Here is a 19,224-nt window from a genome sequence, read left to right as displayed (position 1 = left end):
TTTTCCGTGAGCAATTGTTTTTGCAGTCATTTGTTTTTGTTAGAAATTATTTTGGACAATTCTGTGTGAAACTGTTCTTTAACACATTTATTTGAAGGATCCAACACACATTTACTTGTCTTCTAATGCTCAAATTTTAGTCCAGTCCATGTTGAGGTGTGGAGAGACTTCAGTTTGGACTTTTCTGTTTGTTTGTTGTTTCTCTGTGTGAAAGGAGAGGTTCTGTACTGTGGCATGCAAGTCTGTGCTTTGCTTGTGTTTGGTGGTCAGCCTGTTTATTTTATAAATAAAACATTTTTAAGCCACACGGTTAAAATCAGACCTGTATCTGTGGCTTGACTTATATTCTCACAGGGAATAAAACTTATTTCTGCTCAAAACTGCTACTCAAAACTCTTGTCAATACTCATGTCCAAATCTCCATCTTTGTATAAGCTGCATATTTCTATCAATATATTATCTGAAGGAAATATCAGAAAAGCTCTGTCGCTGTGAGAGAGCATGGTGGCTTCCACATCATCCTTCTGCAATGCCTGGTGTGACCACCACAGATTCTTTAGCCAGACCACATCCTCAGCTCTGTTTTCTTCTCTTCGTTCTGCCACCGCAGGAGGTTTCGGGGCCGTACACTGGATTTTCTGGTGCTGTTTTATAGTACAGAAGATCCATGGTGACAGTATGGTATTTGACCATCACCCTTTTTTCAGGATAGGCATGCGCTAGATAGCTTTTGGCTTTGACAATGGGGAGACAGAACTTTCAGTGTTAAGAACGTGGATCTGGTGGTTTATAGAATCTGTGGTAACGTTCAGCGCAGTGGAAAACTGGGTGTCTTGCGTATGCAGCTGGGTGCCTGTGTACGTCAGTGTTTAAACTCCTCTCTGTCCCGTCTCTCACGGTCCCCCTTCTGTCGCTGTGTTCCAGTAGACCCTGTGGAGGTTCTGAGTGCCGACTTGGTGGAGCTCCAGTGTGTCCCTGTGGAACCCCACTTCTGCCCCGTGCCCAAACTCCCGATGGCCTCATCTGCTGTGGCCCTGAACCCAGTGAGCCTCTAAAGCACCGAATGTCAGTCTGACCCCAAATACGCGAACACACCCTCCCCCAAAGAACACAGCGGTGACCTACATGCATAAAAACAACATAGAACGTGCCTAATCTGCAGCAAAGCCAACCTACATGACGTCTACATCTCTATCAGCTAATAGGATAACGTATTTCAGAGACAAAACATAAGTGTATAATACACCCATCACCCCCCACCCTCAACTTACTGACACAGGCAATACAGAGCTGCATCCAGGACTGTTATTAAGAACAATTTTGATACAGGAAGGGACAGAGGGGCTTGCTATTGATATTGATATTGAAATAGGTGATATGGGGAGAGACAGTGATCACACACGTGTATACTTACATAAACACACACACACACACACATACACACTTTCCCACTGTGGAAATCATGTCCCCGCAGACCTGCTGATACAGACAGTGAGTCCCCACAGACCTGCTGATACAGACAGTGAGTCCCTACAGACCAGCTGATACAGACAGTGAGTTCCTACAGACCTGCTGAAACAGACAGTGAGTCCCCACAGACCGGCTAAAATAGACAATGAGTCCCCAGTGTGAAGTGCACATGCATAGGGATCTGTAGCCTCTGCATGACCCCACATAAACTAAACCTTCATCAGGAGTGACAGCGGGGAGGGGAGCTCAATTCAAAACCGGAATGAAACTAAAGTCCAGGAAGCCGGGACCTCAATTAACTGCACCGGATGAAAAAAAAAAGCAAAAGGAAAAAAGAAAGATGACAATTTGTTTTAACAGCAATGGGTGGAAGTTGGTCAACAGCATTTGATTATTTTTTCTGTTATTGTGCTAGTTTTAAAGGGAACCTGTGTTTCTATTTGTTTACATTTCACAGTGGCCAAAAATGGGGGCTTTCTGTGAATCACAACCAGCTTAATGAAAGAGAATAAAGTAGGATAGGTCACCTTCTTATGTGTAATCCAGGCCTGTCTGCCTGTCCTCATGAGTCAGTCGGTTTCTGTTGGTTTCATAGGTGCCTTTTGGTATTAGCTATACACAGAAATTTGGTCAGATATGTGGTGGCACAGGTATTGCCCTATTATCCAAATCCGACTTAAATTAATTGAGCCCTAAGGTGGTGTAAGAATTTTATAAATGTGTGTGATTTATAATAATGAAATCACTACTTATGTTGCATTAGGAGACTTTGTTGACTCTAACAGCCAATTTTGGGTATGCACCAATCACAGGAAAGCATGAGAAATGAGCACAGAAAATCATCACGACTGACTCCCCTGTATTGAATATTCCCCTTGATATTGGGGAACCCACTCATTTTGAGGGTGTGCTTTGCTAAGTAAGCAATGGTCAGTAGCTATTTTGTGACAGATCTTGTGTAGGCAGGATTCCAAATGTAGGTGGTGATTCTACTGGAACCTTCTCTAGTGGTGCCCTGGTAAATGATGTACACACTAGTCACACAAGCTCATAACTATCCAGCTACTATACCATACTACACATGTTTTGCCTAAAAAGTCAGTAGAATTACTTGGCTAGCTAAGAATTAAGAATATCTACTACTCCTATAATTACATGAACCCCCTTAGAACCAGAGTGTGAAGTTTGTCTGTGGTCAGGTCAACCAAACTGTTGAAACCCTAAAGTCTGCAACTCATTTTCCATGAAACGCAAGAGACTGGTGATCTAAAAACATTTTAAAACTGTCCATTAGCAATATATTTATCTGTGCTATTGCTTTGACTGCGATATGCAGCTGGTGAATCCATTCCTTTTAAACATTTCACTTGTTCCTCCATTATAGGAAATAAAGGGCATATAACCAAAACCGTAGCATTCTCTGGGCCTTGCTAGATAATTCTTCAGTAGCAGGAATTCAGACTATTCCCGTACTCTTGGCAGATAGCCAAGCTATCTCAGTTTAAAAAGGCAGTTTTCTTTACAAAAGCAGTGAGGTGGCTTCAAACCAGGGGTGCAAGAAATACTGTAAACTTGTGCAACAGTAGGCTTGAAGGCAACTTCATAAATCTTCATATTAGCAAAGCACAATTATTATCATCCACTCACACTAGTTTTGCCAAGTGGGAAAATCAATAGAGAAGTACTCTTAGGCAGAGGTTGGGCACACTCTCAGGGGTGTGTGTGTGTGTGTGTCTGTGTGTGTGTGTGTGTGTGTGTGTGTGTGTGTGTGTGTGTGTGTGTGTGTGTGTGAAATGAAAAATCACCCCATCCAACCAAATCCATTATCATGATTTGCAAGCACCAATCAGATTGCACAGAGCCTATTGAGAAATTAGTAGTTTTGAGCATCTGGAATTGAGACTGCACCATACCATATACCCCTGAGTACTTCACTACTTATAATCAGGTTTGGAGCTACACTTCCCAGTGCAAACAAATAAGCCCATATCCCCACATGCATTCGCACCAACCGGCCCTTGGAACTCCCCGTCTTCTGAGGGAGACCTATAATTCTTCAGTGTTTTTATCCACATAGTTCAAAAATACATTGTAATGTCAAACAAATACGTATTCCTCAAGAAACAGATGTAAAGGGTGAGTTGGTTGAAGGCTTGTGGTCAGCCAAGTAGTTGTTTGACGATACTGATTTTACTATCATAAGATTTTGGCTCACAGTGTATGAACTTAACATTTTCACTGGTCAGGATACTGTAAAAGGATGCTGCATTGTACAACAAGGATAAAACAAAGTGGCCCTTTTTGTTAATTCTGTGTTAATTCTGTTAATGCTTTGTATTTTAAGTGCATTGAATGGTCCGACAAAGTCATGTATAGAAGGGATTCTTTCTCATATATTCGCATTGAAAATATTTGGCAACATTCTTCATTTCTGACATCATTAGTCAAACGACAAATATCACCATAGTGCATTTTGAACCTTTTTCAGACCAAAATGGATGTTTGATGGATATACAGTATACGTGTGTGAAGAAACACAAGGTGACCGCTGCAACAGAGTGTTTGTGTTTAATTGTTTTCCCAAAAGATCTCTCAGTATTTGTGTGGCAAGCAGATGCAATGTCTACCCAAGTGAAAACAGCAGTAAGTGAAATGAAGCACAGATTGTTATGCATGTAACTGCTTTTTTAACAAATTTGGAGTGAAAATAAGCCTTAAACAGATGGATGCTGGGGAAGAGGGTTCTGTATTTACAAGCGTATGTCTGTATAATGTAAAGTGCTGTAAATGGTAAATGACGGTTGCGTTTGATGGGTCATTCTGGAAGGCTTTGTGGGTCAGCGAAGGGCATGAAAAGCAAGAGGTGGACATGCACCCCTCCGAGCAAAAAACAAAAAAATTTTGTTCTTGATCCAGAGAATTCATGTTTTTTAGATGCAAGCCCTTGTAAACCCTCTGAATGTGTTTGGGATTTGTGGCTGATTTCCTATCTTGTGACTGAGAATACAGAATAGGATAAGAGCGTTTGGGTGCAGTGGAGTTTGACAGTGGAACACGGCATTGTGGGAGGAAATCTGAAGCTGTGGTCTCCTCATGTAAAGTTGCTCTGGATTGGAACGCCTGCTGGTTGAGTGTAATGTAAATGTATGTCATGTTGTGGGAACACTGAGACATTGTGGATATCTAGGACTGCTGAGTTTTTATGGTTACTTTTTCCACATACCTCTGACCAGTAAATGTTCTGACCAAATGCAAAACTATACTGTATCTGACACGGAAAATCTGACATTTAAATTTCATTCATTCTTTTTCAAAAGATTAATCCTGTTGTGTGTGATTTATAATAATAAAATCACTACGTCTGACTTAGGTGGCATTAGGAGGCTTTGTTGACTCTAACAGCCAATGAGTGTCTGATACTTTGGGTATGCACCAATCACAGGAAAGCATGAGAAATGAGCACAGCAAATCATCTCGACTGACTGTTAATTGATGTGACCTCACAGGATATCACTATGGGAATGAGTGTGGGGCTCATTAGCAAATTTCTATAGTCTAGCCATAACAAAGAGTGGTGAACTGTGGTTTTAAAAGGGCATGCAAGGACTGTAGAAACAGCTGTGAGTGGCTTTGTCCAGTTACTACTACAGTAGAATGAGAGGAAATGGGGGAATCTGTGCCCCGAAATCGAGTGTACAGGGTCCATTTTGGCTCAAGATATAACGTTCAGGAGTGGTACACTTAGTTTTGCCCTAGGTCTGGGGGCTGTGAAGGATGTATGGTGCCTTGCTTTGAGAGTCTGAGGGAAATGATGTTTGTGAGGGTCACTGGGTGCTATACTGAATATCAGGTGGAAAAGAGTCGGAGTGACTGAAGTATATGGTTCTTATTGGTAAAGATATTGTTATACTTTAGTGAACTGGGGGACAAACAGTAACAGCAAAGCTGGAAGTTTAGTGGAGGAAAAAGACTTGAAATAACGATTAGATATGTTTTTGTATGAAAGAATGCAAATTTGATAAATTAACATTTTTTTTCATCAGAATGCCACTCTGCCTGACCAGAGTTGTGTATGTGTATTGCAGTACATTGTTATCCAACATATATTTGTTTTATTCTGTTTTATTGTTGTTGTTTTTTTGTCAAGATTTGAAATTGGAGGTTAACTAGTGGAATGCAATTATGGCTTTCTTTCACAAGTTTTTTTTCATTCTTTGTTTGGAAAATTATTTAAAAAGGTTCGACAGAAAACCTGAGAGAGAAATGGAAGAAGGGGGAGAAGAGGGAGTCTAAGGGGGAGATGGTCCTGGGTTGCCCACAGGTCTTTTTTTTCTTTCTTCTAGTAAATTGGTTTACCGGGGCGCAAGTTCTCAAAGCTTTTGCCAAACAATTTAAAGGAAACTGAGGATAGCGATGTTGAAAAAAATTCTTAAAGGGAGGACCTTACAAATATCCGGATATGAGCAAGAATCTGGGCCCGGATAAGCAGGGTCCAGTGGCCACCAGTCCTGGTAAGAAAGCTTTGAGAATGTATCCAAGACCTCTTAAATCGACCATTGTTAATACACTGTACAAACAACAGACAGAAAGTGTATATGCATTGACCTAATATCACTATCAATGATTTTGTATTCCTGTTGCCACTGTTTCACAGAATGAGTGGTTTTTTCTTGAAAGGACAATGAATACTATTAAGTAATAATAATAACTGATACAATAATTGACACTGAATTATGGGGTGAGGTCAAATGTCAAACTCAGAAACAATGCTGCTTCAGCTTCAGGCTGTTGGGCTGTGTTTGTTTGGACTGTGTGATACGATGTATATACCGTATGTGATCTTTCTCTTGTGTAAATCTGTGTAAAGGAAGGTCGGGTAACTCCAGTGCCTCATGGTTAGGGTACTGGTACTGGAGTGGGTACTGGTATTGGTACTGGTGTACTGGTACTGGTACTGGAGTGGGGGGAATCAACTTCTGATTTCATTCAAAATTGATATCAGCTGTGATTGAAATCAAAATCGTAAAGGACTGGAATTACCCAGGTGTAAACACTAACACTCTCTCTCTCTCACTCTCTCTCTCTCTGAATCTCACTCTCTTCCTCTCTGTCTTAATGAGAATCATGCCTTCTCCAACTGCTGATAAGCTGGAAAAAAATACTTGATTTAAAAATTGTGCCTCGTCAGTGGGGCCTTAGACATTTTAAGTACACTTGAATTTTAAAAAGTGTACTTTCCTTGTACAAGGAACTAATTAGTTAGCTAGGATAATACAAGTGTAAATATTACCGTTAATTTCTTCATTCTTTATAGATTAGTTGTTGTTTTTATTATTCCTGTGTCATTTTAGTTGTGTTATTGTCTTAATCATCTTCGCAGTCAGAGTGATATTTCCTAGAAATAGTGACTGTAAACATATTTAGAAAATCACATCAGATTTTTGCTAATCAGTTCCTCATTTTCTATTATTAAAAAGCATGAAAATGAAATATTACTCAGTTTGTGTAGTTTGCAGTTCAAGAACAACAAATTGAATATATAAATATATATATACATTTGTATGTAACTATACAATGATAGATTCATTGTGACTTATGATAGTAAGTTGTTGTTGCTATGGCAACAAAACTACAATTGTGGCTACCTTTGTATACCTTAATTGTGAATTTTTTCACATGTAAATTGAATCAATGTACGTTAACTTATTCAGAAAGAAGAATGGCTAGGTAGATCAACTTGGATAAAGAGATGTCTGAATATTTTGTAAGAAAAAAAAAAACTGGTAAGAAAATGAAAAAAGTTCACATCCAAAGGCCCTGTGGGGAGATCAGTTTTTTACTTTAAGTTAATGTTTTTTGTTTTCTTATTCTCTTCTTTTTTCTTTTTAATGTTTGAAATGAGCAAATTGAATGTTAACATCTGGGATTTTAATGTGTCCAGTGTGGCCTACTTGGGGAGAAAGAGACTTAAAGTATTTATATTTAATTTCTGCTGTATTCAAATCAGTTTTATGAAATTTGAGGAGAGCACAGAGAGTTTTTAAATCAAACTTTTTGTCAAAAGCATTTTTCTTAGTACTTAATGAGTAATTAAAAGTAGCCCTTTAAGACTCCCTCAGAGTCACTTTATCTGTTGCAAATTTGGCAAAGCTCCTTCTCTGTTCATGCGGTGGCCAATGATTCCAAATCTTAGTCAAGAGTAGCTTCTTCTTATGTTTTGATTGGTTCTTGGTGTAAGAGTCTCCTCCTTCCCAGAAGGCTCACAGGTGCACATCATTCCCAGCTGTGCTGGGAGTCCCCGTCACGCACTGGACCTGAGGCCACTGAGTCCGTGTACCAATGTCTGCTATTTGCTTTGTTTGCACTTATTTACATAAGTCAAAATATGTATAAAGACAAAATTAAAATCAAATCAAAGGACTGTATTGTTAATACAGGCAAATAATTATGATTTTAAAGGTTTGTAAAAATAATTTGATGCTGTCCTGGGTTTTGATGTATTTGCCTTTAATTTGCCTTTGCCCTTGTACTTTTCTCAAAAGCTTGATGTGGTCTTGCTGTTAAGACTTTTGAAAATCTAGTTGGCCAGAGCTTGGCAAGAGAAGCTTTTTCGATGGCCACTCACACACACACACACACACACACACACACACACACACACACACACACGCACACACACACTTACGCACACAAATAGCAACTGTAAGATACTGAAGATGGCAGAATATAAGAGTTTTTCTTGTACCTCTTAGAATAGAGTTGACATGAAGTAGTCCTCACCTGTTTTCTGTTTTTTCATGTACTTACTGGAGATAGTGCATTCAGTGTGTGCTACACCCACACACACCACTCTGTAGATCAAAAATGAAACTTTGTTCAGGTACAGCTCTGGTGATCCTGTAGCTTCTTTCAAAATTTGAGAGAATGTTTGGTGTATTTGAAAAGTGCAAACAAAATTTTAAATTATCCATGAAATTTAACTAAACAATATAAATGAAACAACATAAAACAGCAGTATTTCTTTAAAAACACACACACAAACACATCTGGAGTAAGCCTCTGTTTGCACAAATGTTGATGTACATTTGATTGTGGTGGAAGCCAAAATTTTTGTTGCCATGGCAGTGATGGCACTTGTATCCTAGCAGTGGGGGAGGGGCAGAGTCTCATTGGGTTGCTATATATTAATGTAACCCTTGGGCCAATGTGATTGGCCCACAGCCTTTCAGAAATGTAAACAATAAATAGAGATGGAACTCTGACCTGCACAGGTGAACATATGTGTCAATGATTATAATACATGGGAGAACACAGTAATTCACGAAAGAAGCTACTGCGAGATTTGTTTGGACTTTTCAGGAAAGAAGCAAAGTCATAAAACACCAATTCCTGTGGTAATACGCCTGAATTCACACAGACTGCATAATGCTCATGTCTCCTCTGTGTGCCATGGTGAGCACTTCTACCACTCCTGCAGTCCTTGGTATTTACTATGGAGCGAGAGTGAGTCAGTCTCAACTTCTCCCACTCACTACTGACTGCCGCCCACATCTTCTACCCATTCTGGAAAGTGGATTGGGCCTCTCGTTACATAAAATCAGTGGATTTGCCGAGACTGACGTCAACGATCACCGTGAAACAACTGTTCAGAAAAGTACTTTATAAACTCGCTTCCGTGTCCAAGTGTGGCAACTGGCAAGGACCTTCTCCAGAGACCCGGGTGTGTGTGCTGGGCTCCAGGGATTTCCATGTGAAATGTGCAGGGAGAAGTGTTTTTATGGATGAAGTGCCTCGGTCAGGTGTGCCTGTCCCAGAGTTCACCTCTTGTTGGGAACGGGAAAGGATAATGTCCAACATTTCCTCTAAGCCATATCTACTGGGCTCCCCTCTCCTCCACTACAAGGCATCAGTTAGCGAAATGCTTTCAGTTTTGCTTTCCTTTTTGTGTTTTGGTATGTAAGAAAAGTCCTTTACTCTCTATTCAATTAATAGTGCATGCATGTGCTTCTGAACTGTGCTTTTCGTTATATATACACACGGAGACACACAACACATACACATGTATGTATGTGCATTTGCCTGTGTGTGCTATATATATGGTTATTATTTTGTTTGACCTTTTAATAAAGCACTTACATAGATAATACTGTCTTGTTATTGTTTGAGTGCGCCGGTTGGCTTGTTGCAGTCAGTGAACACCATTTCTCAGAAAGGGAAGGATGTGTCATCATTTAAGCAATAACTGGCTGAATGTGTTTCAAGAACTTTATTCCTCTTTTTCCATGTTTGGCTGTTCATTCTTGTTAATAAGTTATGGATAAGATTTATTTTATGGTTTTGTACAAGATTTAAGCATATCTATGACAGGTCTTTATTTACAAACAAGGCAAATATTAAACATTTCAGAAGCCTCTACTCTAAGTACAAGCCATAATGCAGTGATTGAGACAACAAAAAAAAAAACTTTTTTTCTTTTTTTTTAAATAAGTATGGTCCATAGTGCTGTATAATCGGTATGTGTAATTAAAACATTAAATAAACACTCGGTCTCATATAATATATGCATTCATTTCAGTGACTAACTAATTTTGTGTGAAATTCTTCTTTGCATTTCATAATAACCACTGACCACATTTCATGCAGTCTGCTTGAGCAATCTGCAGACATTAGACTTACGACACTGTGTTTGTGTGTGTGTGTGTGTGTGTGTGTGTGTGTGAGACCTGGGCCAAATTATTTTAAATACTTTTAGGCAGTAGAACAATTCCTGCAGATTCTTCAGTCTTCTGAAATACACATCTGTTTATACCAATATACAGAACAACATTCTTCTTCCACATTTTACACTTGGATTATAACCTGACTCTCTGAGTTCTCTTTTGCATTGTAATAACATCTGTGAAGTTAAAGTATTTCAAAACATAGTTGACCGCTGGTCTGATCAGTGCGCCTGCCCCCAGAAGTACATATCGGTGTTGAGGAGTCAGATTGCCCCGACCAGACCGTTTTCAGATACACCAAGGGAAGACATTTTTGCGTGTGGCAGCCATGTAATCAGGCATCTTGTGTGGCAGCCATCTTGTTCTTGACCGTTTCAAATATCTGGAGCACCTTGGCTTTGGGCACTGCCCCCTCCCTCAGAAAAGACAGAGTGCCTGCAAGAGGGAAAGAGATGGGCAAGTAAGCCCAGTGTCTATGCATATATGAGCACCTGAACACTTTCTACAGAAGGTGATGTGACAGAGGTTCAGTAAGACAGCAATTAGTCCTCTTGGCTGGGAACTTGGGTTCCTCTAGCTGCCAACCATGGTGTGCTAGTCTATAAGTTGATGTACTTTTTCAGGGGTTCAGTTTGTATCTGTGATCAAGCTGTTCCTGGGTTTGATTTGCACTTAATTGTATGTCACTCTGGATAAGAGCGTCTGCTAAATGCCTTTAATGTAATGTAATGTAACTAACGCTGTGCAGTGGGGGCAGAGGTAGCTCCATTTCTTATGGTGGGTCAAGACAGCAGGATAAAAAAGGAGAAAGGAAAGAGGGCGGATGTGCAGATGGGTAGGTGAAATTAAGAAGTGGAGGCGAGAGTTTACCTTCGTCGATCTTGGTGCAGATGACCACGGTGGAAGAAACCAGCTCAGTGGAGTCGCCATCACAGAGAACGCCATCAAGCTTCTCTGCCAGACGCCTGAGAGAGAGGAGAGAAAGCCTGTGAACCCCAGACAGCAGGGGGCAGTGCAGGCACTCTCCTGCAGGCCCAAAAACTCACCAAACATCTGCCAAAATTACACCAAAATCTCCCCCTGCCTCCCTCACACCTAACAACTGCTCTATCTGCCATCAAGTCTGATACAAACAAGATATAAATAAAACATAAGAACAGTTAAGGCAATAATAATAGAATAAAAAATAACAATGGCAGGGGTATTTTTAAAAAGCCCTGTAGGGGATGGGTTGAGTGGTGTATATTGTGTAAAAACGCACACCTCTCATTTTCACCACAATTCATAATAAAATTCTTGTTGCAGTTAGTATGTCTTGGTGAGTAACATGTTTTGGTGAACATTTCCAGAGAATATGCTGTAAATAATTAATTGACTCATGGGAATGATGACACGCGAGCATGAATAAGCAGTTAAGCGGGAGGGTTTCAAAACTTGATGGGAAGGGGGGGGGGGGCCATGTTTGAGCCACTCACGTGATGACCATGTCGTGATGTGTGCTGTCGGGCTCCCCGCTGGGATTGGCCGAGGTGATGGCGAGCGGGCCGGTCATGCTCAGCAGGTGGGACGTGACGGTCAGGTCGGAGATGCGGATCATGATGGAGTCCTTGGTACCCACATAGTCATAGGCCTCGCCCACGCCTGGAGCAGGAGGGGGAGGATACAGAAGAGCGCAGAGCAGTGTGACTGGAACTGAAGTCAGACCATAAGAACCACAAAGAGGTGTCACAATACTGCCACTTCCAGCACGGCTTCGACTGCGGGTAGTCCACTCCTCGTGGTTCAGTCACCCTGTGTGTTCCAATGTGTCATGCGTAGCTATGAACACATCATTCGATTTACTATTAAATGAATATGGACAGTGGTTGCACTCAATATAGTTGAGACTTAAACTGACTTAAGTACTTGATCAGATGAAGTCCCATATACTTATGGGTGCAAACACAGCCCATCATTTTATTAAGTAATAATTATTTTGAGTGAATAATTATTCACACACACACACCTCCAGTCTTCCAGTTTGCATCCCTGCTCTAACCAATCACTGACTTAATGACTTAAGTGCAGAATTGCACCATAAATGAGCAGACCTGGCAGTTTGACACCCCTGCTTTAGTGTGATATTTCAGCTCACCCAGCTTGCGTAGCCACTCCCCCTTCTTCACGATGCAGCCAATGCCACCGGGGTAGACGTGGCGCATGAACTCCCACAGCAGGGGGCTGAAGGGCGGGGCCACAGCCTCCAACTGCTGCAGAGTCGCAATGGTCAGGCAGATGGGCTTCTCCATTGGTCGGTCCTGCAGACACACAGCCGTTCAGAGCATGGGCCAACCGCTGTATGAGTCACAGCATTATGAAAGGAATGGCTGTTCATCATCTAAATCCAGCATTGTACTATAAAATATAATATGACTTAATTTATATCTAAGAGACAATGTACATGGGCCAAAACCCCCACAAACTTTACATTATGGAAAAATCAAACACTCATGCAGCCCAATTTACAATATCAATGCAATAACAATGCAACAATCACAGTTTCAAGTCCAGACTAGTGCAAGTTAAATGCAATATTGTTGTATATGTGCACGTGTTGTGTGCATTATATGCAAACACCACGACACACACAGGTCATAAGAGATGCTACATTGGTTTCGTTCTGGCTGTGCCAGGACTAGGGGGGGGGGGGGGATATGTCACCAAGCAGGATTACTGAGTTAGCTGGATAAACTAAACCACAACCAGCTGTTTTTACATCAGTCCAGGTTCCAATAATCCAGCTAACTCCAGCAATCCTGCTCTGTGACATACTCCCCAGGTAGAGCTGGTGGTGTTCCGGCATGTGGCCAGCAGGGGGCAACGCACCTTGATGTTGTAGATGCGCTGGATGGCAGCCGGGTGTCCGCAGGAGGCAGACAGGGTGTAGACCGTGTCAGAGGGGATTCCACACACCCCTCCGCCGTTCAGGATGGAGGCGATGGTCTTCAGGCCGCTGGTCTTCTCAGAGGACGGGCAGGGGCACGGAAGGGCTGCTGGGGCTGAGGTGGACTTGGGCTTTGACTGGGGGAGAACAGAGAGGCAACTCACCGTTAGGATGAGCCACAGTGGTATTGGAGAATGGTCCACAGGAATTCGATTTGCAGATACTCCCCACCTCATGGGCCAAATTCAGTAAAAGTCTCAACTCTTTAGATGAAGGACAATGGCCTGTAAATATATGGGGACCCTCCGTCATAACCGCCTTCCCTGACAAGACCATGACCTACCACCTGCCGAGACTCTCCATCAGCCCCCTTTCCATCACCAAACTCTCCTGCGTTTCTCCTGAGACTTTCCAGCAACATACATTTCTGACCGAAACATACAGGAATAACCAGAATTTACTGACGTGTAAAGCATTTAGTCATAACTTGAACCAGGTATGGTTGCACTCATTCATACCCTGAGGAGTTTTGATCCCATCGGAAACAGATTCTTCTCGAAGACGTGGTTGGTCAATGAGGCTGTCGCCCCGTATAGACACACCAAGCCGAATAAAGCCAGCAGCCCAACTGCAGCAGGAAGAGATGGATAAAGAAAGAAGAAGAGCATATCCATTTTTGTATTTTTCTTTTTGTTACTATTCTGTATACATGATACATGTCTGTGAGTGTGAGAGAGTGAATGTGTTCGTGTGTGCTTGTGTGTGTGTTTGTAACTGACCTTCCACTTCCAGGATTGGCTTGTTGATGGTGAAGAGGAAGAAGGTGGCCAGTAGGGTCTCCATGGTGATGGTGAGCACCAGCAAAACTGTGTTGCTGTATGCAGCTGCAGGAGGGAGCATATTCACTGTAACACCTCCAGTGATCCTGCCCTGTGCGCCTTTGTGGAATGTCCTACTCATGCAAGCCGAATTTAAAAGGTACCTATTGTGGTTTCACAGCTGAAACACTGAGAATGCAGTGAATGTAACAAGCATGTGAAAGTCCACCCACGTGGGCTGTTGGCTTAGCAATAACAAGTTCAATGGTACAGTTAGTTACAATGTTATGATATGTCTGTGATATATATACTGATCATTTTCAGAGAATGTCTCTCAGTGGAATATGAGGAATTATGAAAAGGTTTTGTTATTTTTTCTATCGTAAACTGCTTGGAGCAGAGACATGGTTCCTGCCAGGAACACTGTTCCATAGGATCATTTGTGATACTTAATAGAGAGGAGTGAAGGGGGAACCTCACCAATGATGATGATGAAGAAGTTGATGATGATGAAGGCCACCGCTGCAGCAGTGAATGCATGTATGGAGGAGTTAGCGACCCCGAGAATGGGATCTGGGAGAGCGAGAGAAGAGAATGGAGCCCAGGGGAGAAGCCAGCAAATCATAATTACTCCTTACAAAGAGAAATTTAGTCATTAAAAAAAACCCTTGTAAAACCTTATGGCCATGATCTTCAGTTAATTACTTCCTGTTTGTTACGTCCTGATTTGAATTTCCTGAATTCAGTTAATTTCCTTGCCTCAGATGGCATTGACCTTAACCCTGATCTAAGCTTTCAAGGCAGGACATGCTGTAGCTTTCACTCTTGTGAGTATAGAACGTATTACCTGCAAACCTGAGCCAGGACCAGGTGGCCCAGATGGCAGCGTAGCAGAAGGGCACGGTGGGCCCAAACCTGCGCCCTCCTCGAACCTGCAGCCGGGCCACGTACAGCTGCAGCAGGACCCCGGGAATCAGCACCCCGGGCAGGGCCAGGAGGCCGGAGTCGGTCCTGCGCTCTGATAGGTGCATGGCGGCGAAGGCGGCCAGCCCATTGGACAGGAAGAAGAGTGCGTCGGGCAGGCGGGCGGAGAGCTGGGCGGGGCTGGCGGGGTGGGGGGGCACGGGCATGAGGCGGGGTGTGAGGCAGCGCTTCAGGCCGAACAGCGCCTCCTGCATCTTCCCGGTGGCCACCAGCCGGTTCCCGCGGGGGATGAGCACCTTCTCGGCGATGGAGTTGACCAAGCTGATGAAGGAGAGGGCCAGGCTGAGCACGGCGTACAGGGTCAGGGCCACGCCCAGGAAGGGCCCGCGGGAGGCGGGGGGGATCTGGGGCAGCGCGGCGAGGGTCACCAGGGCGAAGGCCAGGTTGTGCAGGAGCTCCAGCCGGTCGCGGCACAGCGAGAGCAGGCAGGGCAGCAGCGACGCCAGCAGGAAGTACCAGTTCCCCGCCAGACGCATCCGCACATCCGCCACGTCCCCCGCGCCCACACCCAGCCAGGGCAGGGTCACGGTGCCCACAAACTCCTCCCAGCTCAGCACCAGCCAGAAGGTCAGGTGCAGGCCCAGCTTGGTGCAGTGGAAGGCGTCGCCCCGCAGGCAGGCGTAGTAACTGGCCAGCAGCTGGGCGGCAGCGTTGAAGCTGAGCCACAGCGCCCCCACCTCGAAGGAGGCCGGGTAGCCGAAGCCGTGGAAGGCCAGCACGATGGCCGCCACCGTGTCGGCCATGTTGCCCAGCGCGAAGGGCTCGGCGTACTTGCTGTCCTTCTTCTTCTCCTCCTCCTCCTTGCCCTTCCTGGCCTGCTTGTGGGCCGAGGGCTTGACGGCGGCCCCCAGCAGCAGCACGTCGAAGAGGGCGTTTCCGAAGCCGGGCAGGACGTGGCGCTGGTACAGGCCCTTCAGCAGCAGGGCCGTTGCTCCGTACAGCCCCACCAGCGTGATCACCAGCTGGAAGGCTCCGGAAGCCGCCAGGGCCCCAGTGACCCGCAGGCCCACGGCCTCCAGCACCAGCGTCAGCGTGATGGAGCCGAACACCAGCGGCATCACGTAGCTGGCGGTGGCCGAGCAGAAGGTGACAATGAAGGCCACGCTAATGTAGGCCACCAGGCCAGCAGTGGCCGACTCGCTGACGGGAGGGGGCTGGAGCCCAGTCGTCGCGTTGGTGATGACCAGCGTGCTGTTGTAGCCGTCCCAGCAGCCCTGGACCAGCCGCGTGGCGCCGTAGCTGCCCCACAGGGCGGAGAAGGCCAGGAAGGTGGTGCCAGCCAGGTGGTCATACTTACGGAAGGTGAGCAGCCCTGCCACCAGCTGCACCGCGCCTCCAATCAAGATCAGGTGCACACCTGGAGAGAGGAAGGACACCTTTATCTTGCCCAGTTTTAAACACACTCACACACATAACACACATATACACATACACACATAAAGTGACAGTGGCGGTACATTTTTACACTTCAAGGATCAAATTTCCCTTTGTTCTCTTTGGGTACAAATGAATGTGTTTTCCAAGCAAAAAAAGGATAAACTAATTATGGATTGCTAGGGGTACAATTTCATGTACCTGTAGGGTAACGCCCCACGACAAGCATTCATACCTTTTTAGGCACTTTTCACAAACACACACATACATGCTCACACACCTGGCTGCTCGTGTCTCCCCTTACCTGCGAGTGTGTTCTCCAGTCCCTGTGCAGGTTTGCCCGTGGCCACATGGGCGAAGTTCTGCAGCGCTACATAAAAGGCACTGAAGACATTGGCCAGCAGCCCCAGAACTGCTGGCTCACTGTAGAAGACCGAGGCAAACCCTCCTGTGGACATGGCTGCAAGAGAGGCCCAGAGGGGTGGTGAGCTCACTGTCAACTTTCATAAAATAATATTCATTTAATAATTATAGTTAGCAAAAAGGCCTGTGGATTTGCATCTCGACACTGCAAAAAAATGTCTTAACAAATTGTTTTAGTCTTGCAATAAGACTTAAGATATTATTTTTTTCTCTCAAGTAGAAAATATTAGCTTGCTTTTAGTTACTGTTTGCTTTTTATCTATGCGATCACTCAAGCACTCAAGCAACTGTACTTGAAATTAGTCAAACTGCCGTACTTCATTGGCAATATGTCATATTTAGCAAGGAAGTTTAAAAAAAAGTGATGCACTGACAAAGGCTGAGGCCGAGATGTTTGCACAGTTTGTTTTTGCTTAAAATATTGGAATAGAGTGTGGCTAGCTCTATCTAGTCTTCTTTGTGCAAGGGCTCCTGTGATTTTTGCATACAAGGTTGTAGGACTCAGTATGAGACTAAAATACGAGTTGACTGATTTTTGGTGTTTGCAGTGTAACTCCCCCTCCCCTCCCCTGGGCCCTTTCACAATCCAGTGGCTTTCCTCATCCTGTGTGCCAACTTCTCCTCAGAGTCTCTCACACGGCTCCATCTGACTCTAATGAACACTTTCACTCCAGGGGCTTTCTGCACTGGGCTAGAAGCTTTGCAGTCCAGTCAATATCAAATGGGATGTGACTTATGCTAAATGTCTGATTGTTATCCTACATAAACACCCATAAAAGCATTTTCATCGATTTATTTATCGAATTATTTTTAAGAGGACAAGCTTACAAACTTCTTTAATTGATCCCAACAGTTTAAATAAAAGTTATTGCAAAAGAAAAGGGTTGACACTTTGTGAGCCGCCTTCGTATTGTATCTGAAATAACTAGCCTTTTATCCATAAATGAGGAAATCTGTGAGAAACATTTTAGAGCATACAGGCAGTGAAAGTTTGGCACCTGTATGGAAAGGTGCCACCAGAATCATCCACAAAGAAATCTAAAAATAAAATAAAAAACACGTGCAAAGCTGGTACAGGACTTCTGAAAACAAGACATTATGTTTATTACATGTTTACTATTTAATCCCACCAAAATAGAAAGAAAATCATACAGTATCAAGATGAAAAAATGTTTACTGGTGGTTTTAAGAGATGTCAAATATTGAATGGAGCCAAATTGACCCCAAACTAAATAGGAGGGTTAAAGAGTTAAATCCTTCAGATTGATGGTATACTGCAGTGGCTACTATAACATTAACCAACACAGGTGTAGTCACAGAGAGGTGTGGAAAGTACCAGAAACTCTGACTCAAAGGTTATTAATAATGGCAATTAGGTAATCCATGTTATGGCAGTCTGACCCTGTTTTCCACAGCAATGGAAAATAAATGTGATCTACAAAAAGTGATATTTCTGTCCTGTCTTTTTATGCTTGTGTAACAAAAAACCCCACTGATGATCAAATAGCTTTAATTAAAGCCACTGTTAATTATAGTAGTCTCATTACATTGGCTTAAACATCACAAATGAAATGTTTTTTAAAAAAACAGTTATGTCAACAGATAAAGATTAATGAACACCACATTTTAATTCTAAGACAATGAAGCAGAATAAACCTCATATGATAATGTGTTACTTTGAACATAGTCTTTGATCATGAATCAGGTTCTTAGTGAGACAGTAATTACTAAGTTCTTGCTGCCAGTACCCATTGTTAGATTGAATATAATATTCATATAAACTTACCAGGCGTGCAGTTTTAAATGTTCCTAAAGAACAGTCAGTTCAGTTGTGAGGTTTCTCTTCTCTTGTATCCTCTGACTGACCAGGATGTGCTCTCTCTCTCTCTCTCTCTCTCTCTCTCTATCTCTCTCTCTGACACACGCATACACTCACATAGTGGTACTCTCTCTCTCTTTCTCTCCCCCTTTCTCTCTCTGCTACACAGGACCATGAGGAAGTAAGATCTGGGAAGTATTTGTTTGGTTATTTTGGAAGCCTTTTAGCAAATGTGGGAGACTTTTAACAACACTGTCACTTTCACTGGGGCAGTAAATGGTAAATGGTTGGCATTTATATAGCGCTGTACAATTGATGCTTCTCATTCACCCATTCATACACGCACTCACACACCGACGGCAATTGGTTGCCATGCAAGGTGCCGACCAGCTCGTCAGGAGCATTTGGGGGTTAGGTGTCTTGCTCAGGGACACTTTGACACAGCCCGGGCGGGGGATCGAACTGGCAACCTTCCGACTGCCAGAGGAGCCATGTCACCCCCTACCAGCATCATAGATAACATCCATCCAGGAGATTCACCAGTGGTTGTTTGCAGCTCCTTGATTGAGCAGCAAATATCAATTCACATAAAATAAATGTTTTAATACAATCATTGATTTATTTTTGTTCCCTGGAGGGGTTAAGCATACATATATTCTCATTTTCACACACAAAAATGCTACCAGCGACTTG

At 43.4% G+C, this 19,224-nt stretch overlaps 2 protein-coding genes across 5 annotated transcripts in view; one reads left to right on the top strand and one right to left on the bottom strand.

Annotated features, from left to right (window-relative positions):
- mbnl3 (muscleblind-like splicing regulator 3) overlaps positions 1–10,027 on the top strand; it is a 31,163-nt gene extending 21,136 nt beyond the window's left edge. For 2 of the 4 annotated variants that reach the window (XM_061236694.1, XM_061236692.1), the window contains one exon: positions 928–10,027. In XM_061236694.1, coding sequence (XP_061092678.1) covers positions 928–1,055 — 128 coding nt within the window. In that variant the 3' untranslated portion in view covers positions 1,056–10,027. The remainder of the gene's footprint in view (positions 1–927) is intronic. The other 2 variants (XM_061236696.1, XM_061236695.1) reach the window with 2 other exon arrangements.
- Positions 9,722–18,608, bottom strand: LOC133125019 (uncharacterized). The gene is made up of 11 exons (XM_061236691.1): positions 18,499–18,608; positions 16,594–16,749; positions 14,779–16,272; positions 14,412–14,504; positions 13,893–13,997; positions 13,632–13,741; positions 13,056–13,250; positions 12,325–12,487; positions 11,666–11,831; positions 11,061–11,155; positions 9,722–10,625 (listed from the first exon to the last, which is right to left on the bottom strand). Exons 2-11 carry the CDS (start codon positions 16,745–16,747, stop codon positions 10,525–10,527), a joined length of 2,676 nt encoding a protein of 891 aa, XP_061092675.1. The 5' UTR covers positions 16,748–16,749; positions 18,499–18,608; the 3' UTR covers positions 9,722–10,524.
- Positions 18,609–19,224: the final 616 nt, after the last annotated feature.

The sequence above is a fragment of the Conger conger genome, chromosome 3 (genome assembly GCF_963514075.1).
Source record: "Conger conger chromosome 3, fConCon1.1, whole genome shotgun sequence".
Classification (NCBI taxonomy): domain Eukaryota; kingdom Metazoa; phylum Chordata; class Actinopteri; order Anguilliformes; family Congridae; genus Conger; species Conger conger.
The sequence above is the reverse complement of the archived record's forward strand: the minus strand, read 5'-3'. Positions and strand labels throughout refer to the sequence as shown.

Coding starts and splice junctions, on each gene's coding strand:
- LOC133125019 (XM_061236691.1), bottom strand. CDS start 16,747: ATGTCCACAGGAGGGTTTGCCTCGGTCTTCTACAGTGAGCCAGCAGTT. Junction 14,505..14,778: donor GTCCTGGCTCAGGTTTGCAG/GTAATACGTTCT, acceptor TCGCTCTCCCAG/ATCCCATTCTCGGGGTCGCT. Junction 13,742..13,892: donor GCCAATCCTGGAAGTGGAAG/GTCAGTTACAAA, acceptor TTCCTGCTGCAG/TTGGGCTGCTGGCTTTATTC.